This window comes from Equus quagga, chromosome 11, assembly GCF_021613505.1.
Source record: "Equus quagga isolate Etosha38 chromosome 11, UCLA_HA_Equagga_1.0, whole genome shotgun sequence".
NCBI classification, from domain to species: domain Eukaryota; kingdom Metazoa; phylum Chordata; class Mammalia; order Perissodactyla; family Equidae; genus Equus; species Equus quagga.
In genome coordinates this window covers 43,871,335-43,876,218 of record NC_060277.1, presented here as the reverse complement: position 1 = coordinate 43,876,218, position 4,884 = coordinate 43,871,335, and the positions used below count along the sequence as shown (strand labels likewise).

Below are 4,884 nucleotides of genomic sequence, written 5' to 3'. Positions count from 1 at the left end.
ATGTAAAGAATTTAGGAATGCCAAAACATTATTGTTTTTCTGAAAAGAATATGGCTTTTTCATTCATTAACCAGTAGCGTACTGTTTTCCAGGAACCCACCATTCAGAAGAAATACTGGGGTGCTTCCCTCTACCCACACAAAATGGAACACAAGAGACTACATAGCTGAAGAAGTTATAGCCTCCTTACAAATGAGAGACATTCAAGTCTAAGTAGTCTCCAGCTAAAGATAAATAACCAACAGCTTCTCCACAGCATAGATTGGAACGGGGAAAACATGAACATCACTAACTGTACCACAGAAGCCAGCGTGGCTGTGAGACCCAAGACCGTCACTGAGAAGATGCTCATTTCCATGACCCTGGTGATCATCACCTCCCTGACCATGTTGCTAAACTCAGCCGTGATCATGGCCATCTGCACCACCAAAAAGCTCCACCAGCCTGCCAACTACTTGATCTGCTCTCTGGCTGTGACGGACCTGCTGGTAGCAGTCCTGGTGATGCCCCTTAGCATCATGTACATTGTCATGGACAGCTGGAAGCTAGGGTACTTCGTCTGTGAGGTGTGGCTGAGTGTGGACATGACATGCTGCACCTGCTCCATCCTCCATCTCTGTGTGATTGCCCTGGACAGGTACTGGGCCATCACCAACGCTATTGAGTATGCCAGGAAGAGGACCGCCAAGAGGGCTGGACTGATGATCCTCACCGTCTGGACCATCTCCGTCTTCATCTCCATGCCCCCTCTGTTCTGGAGGAGCCACCGCCGACTCAGCCTGCCCCTTAGTCAGTGCACCATCCAGCATGACCACGTCATCTACACCATTTACTCCACACTTGGGGCATTTTATATCCCCTTGACTTTGATACTGATTCTCTATTACCGGATTTACCATGCAGCCAAGAGTCTTTACCAGAAAAGAGGATCAAGCCGGCACTTAAGCAACAGAAGCACAGACAGCCAAAATTCGTTTGCGAGCTGTAAACTTACACAGACTTTCTGTGTGTCTGACTTCTCCACCTCAGACCCCACCACAGAGTTTGAAAAGATCCACACCTCCATCAGGATCCCTCCCTTTGACAATGATCTCGATCATCCGGGAGAACGCCAGCAAATCTCTAGTACCAGGGAGCGCAAGGCAGCACGCATCCTGGGCCTGATTTTGGGGGCATTCATTTTGTCGTGGCTGCCATTTTTCATCAAAGAGTTGATTGTAGGTCTGAGCATCTACACCGTGTCCTCCGGAGTGGCTGATTTTTTGACATGGCTTGGTTATGTTAATTCTCTGATCAACCCTCTGCTCTACACAAGTTTTAATGAGGACTTTAAGCTGGCTTTTAAAAAGCTCATTAGGTGCCGAGAACATACTTAGACTGTAAAAAGCCAGAAGGCATGACTTTTACCAGCCTCGAGAGTGGACGGGGGTAAGGGGTGCCACTCATTAATTCTCGAACATAATTGGTTCAGGAGAGTTTGTAAGTATGTGTGGTCTTGGTTTTTGTTTGTCTGTTGTGTTCTGTTTTGTTGGAGGCTTGTTCTTTCGTGTATTGTTTTCTACCTCTGCTCTTATCTGTGGTACTTAATTTCAAATAAACGTTATCATACAAAAACAGAATTTCATGGAAGTCATAATAAGGTGAAACAGTGAATACTTTTTTTTAGCCATTTCAATTAAAAAATGCAAAAATAAATCTTTATTTGCAGAATTTCTTATTACTTATAATTCAAATATCTGATAATTTGCCCCTGTGTGGCATTAAATCTGAGATCATGTCTCCAAATGCTTACAAATTCCCCTGGGAATTGCATGATTACATAAAGCATAAAAAAAAAAGTGGTGTGCTGTCATCTACTGCTTGCAGACCTGAACTAAAGTCATTTACTATGACTAAATAGCCCACTCCTTTCAGCCACAGATAGTACAGCTGGCATGCCCTTTTTAGTTCGCAATTAAATACGCTTCCTCATTCTCTAAAAAGAACCTAGAATGAATGCATGGGCATTTTCCTAGGTCTTTGACTATGAATATGAAACATAAGCAAATAAGATTATAAAATAATAATCTAAATTGGTCAATGTGTTGTTGTGTTTCCTGACAGACACATTGGGCCTCTTCCAATTCTGAGTCCCAGCTAAGCCTCGAACACACTCTCTCTCCAGCAGGATTAAAGTGGGAGTGCACGTCAAATTTGGAGAACTTTTAAAGCAGCTTAATGGAGTACAGTCATCAAACGAGGGAATATATTATCTGAAGAACTTTCTTGGAGAATGTTACGCATTAAATTACCGGTTTTGCACTTGGAAAAAAAATTAAAAGTTGACAATCGATGTTTACAGCAGAGGCCACCCAGCAGGAAATGAGGATGGAATTGTGTCTCCTGGAATCCCTGTAGCTTCCACACTAGACTGCACCCTGGGGCCAGGAGACTGCGGAGGGGACCCGAGGCCACACGGTGCATGGCCGGACTCAGCCTCAGCTGACCTGGAGTGACCGCTCTAGTCATGTGGAGGAACTCACGACTAAGTCAAGAGTGATGAGAGAAAGGACTGAAAGTCTGTAAATTCTTGCACACTCCTAAATAAGTGACTGTTCTAAACATCTGCTCCTCATCTCTCCTCCACAGCCCCGTCCGTCTCCTCACTGTCCACAGATCGTCTCTCTTTGTTTACTGAGAAGACATTGATTTGCCCTCTCTCCATCTCCACCTTTTAGCCCTTAAATCTATCCCCTCTCAACTTTTTACTAACTTTGCTTCTTCCTCTCTCTCTGTCTTATTTTTGCTCTCCTTCTTACCCCCTTCTCTCCCCACTCTTCTTTAATCTCACCTACTAATTTGCTCAAGTCTCTTGGACACTAGGATAAACTTCCTCTGGCCCTACTTTGCTCTCAAGCTCTTGCCTCATCTCTCTCCTAACTCCCTCCCTTGAGTCTCTCCAATCATCAATCCGCTCGCTCTGCCTTCCCTTCTCACCTTCCACTGACTTTTCTATTCTTTACCATCTGAATGTGCCCCTCCCAGTCCTCCCAAAACTGCTCTCCCAAAGGTCGTTGATGACTTGCCAATAGGCAAATCTGGTGGCGTTGCCTCTGTCTGTATCTACTTCCCATTCTCATATCAGCTAAAACAGCTAGCCATCCCTTTCTTGTTTAAGCCCTTCGCTTCCAGGATACTTTACTCTCCAGGTTCTCCAACTACCTCCTATTCTTCGCCTCCTTTTCTTCATCCTGGGGCTTTGTCCTTAGCTCTCATCTCCTGTGTATTCATACTCCATCCCAACCTCCATCATTTCAACAATTAGTTCCATGCCCATGGTTCTTAAAAGTGCGTCTTTAGTTCTCAAACTCCAGACCCATGAATTATGTCTGGTGAACATCTCCCTATGAATACTCTGTCAATGCCTCAAACAACCTTTCTAACCTGAACTCAAGATCATTTTCCCACTCTCAAACCTTCTCCTCCTTCCTCCTTCTCAGTCTCAGATAACAAGATGACCATGCTTTTTGTCATTCATGTTAGAAAAATGTGACTCTCTTTGTGGCTTGTCTCTCACAGACAGTCTTACAGTCTTGTCCATTTGCCTCTACAGAAATGTTTGTGTATGCTCCCTTCTTCTCCAATAATTTGATTCTCTCACCCAGACCAATCTTACCTGATCCACCTACCACTGGACTCGTCAAGCTGCAACTCTGCTCCCGCACACCTGCCAGATACATCTTCCTAGGACAGTGGTGCTCAGAGTGGCATCTCCAGACCGGCAGCATTACCATCATAGTTCCCAAGTGAACTTATCAAAAATGGAAATTCTAGGGCGCCACTGAAGACCTACTGCAGAAATTCTGAGAGTAGGGGGCCCATCAATCTCTGTTCTAACAGGCTCTCCAGGAGAGCTGGTGCACTCTAAAGTGTGAGAAGCACTATCCTAGACCTGCTGATTTTTAATTGCAGTACTCAAATCCTCCACTGTTTCCTCGTCAGTATAAAATAAATTAAGATTCCTTAGTATAATATTCACGGCTCCTTCACTATGTGGCCTCACATTACCTTTCCAGGGTTATATCTCGTCACTCTTCTGACCCACCTCATACTCTTCATACTGTGTTTTCTGAGCTCCTCTAACATTTGTTCCCACTGCTCCAGAAGCTTGACCCCATGGCTTCCCATCCTTCTTCCACCAATCCTTCCTCATGTAGCTCAAGTGCAATCTCTTCTGTAAAGTCTTCCTGAGATCCTCCTTTCTTCTCTGTTACTGAGGAAGTCCTCTCTCCAGGCTCTATGCTCCCATTGAACCTCATTTGTATCTCTATTATTATATGCATCCCATCTTGCAGTGCATTTCATTGTGTATTTCTCCTGTCTACCCTAGTAGATTGTGAGCTCCCTGAGGGCAGGAACTGTGTCTGTTTCATCTCTGTATCCCTATGAACTCCCACAGTGTTTTACACACAGTAGGCACTTGATAAATGTCTGTTAATGTGAGTGGAATTATGTCCCTGGAAAAGAAAATATAAATGTGCCGTCTTCTTTCAGTGAGAAAACCAAACTTCTAAAATCCTATGGTGCAATATTGACTTCTTTTTTTCCCAAAAGTTACCCTACCATTCCCAGCTTTGTTCCCAAAAAAGCTAGGAAATACTTCCACATGGAAAGAAAGTGGATTTCTCATTGAATATAAATGAATGTCCTTTATTAGTTAGGATTCAGGTGAGGCTGCTCTCAAAGAAGAGACCCCAAAATATAGTAGTTTAAATGAGGTAGTTTCTTTCTCTCTGACCTGACAGTCAAGAGGTGGAAGGGCATCCCAAGGTGAGTGGGGGACTCTGCTCCACAATATTATCCAGGGACTCAGGTTCCTTCCATCTTGTGGCTCTGTCCTGCCCA

The 4,884-nt window shown here is 44.2% G+C and overlaps 1 protein-coding gene across 1 annotated transcript; it reads left to right on the top strand.

Annotated features, from left to right (window-relative positions):
* The first annotated feature begins 278 nt into the window (after window positions 1-278).
* Window positions 279-1,376, top strand: HTR1E (5-hydroxytryptamine receptor 1E). The gene has a single exon (XM_046674753.1). It carries the CDS (start codon window positions 279-281, stop codon window positions 1,374-1,376), a length of 1,098 nt encoding a protein of 365 aa, XP_046530709.1.
* Window positions 1,377-4,884: the final 3,508 nt, after the last annotated feature.

Bases quoted from the DNA above. Each gene is read 5' to 3' on its own strand.
- HTR1E (XM_046674753.1), top strand. From the start codon at position 279: ATGAACATCACTAACTGTACCACAGAAGCCAGCGTGGCTGTGAGACCC.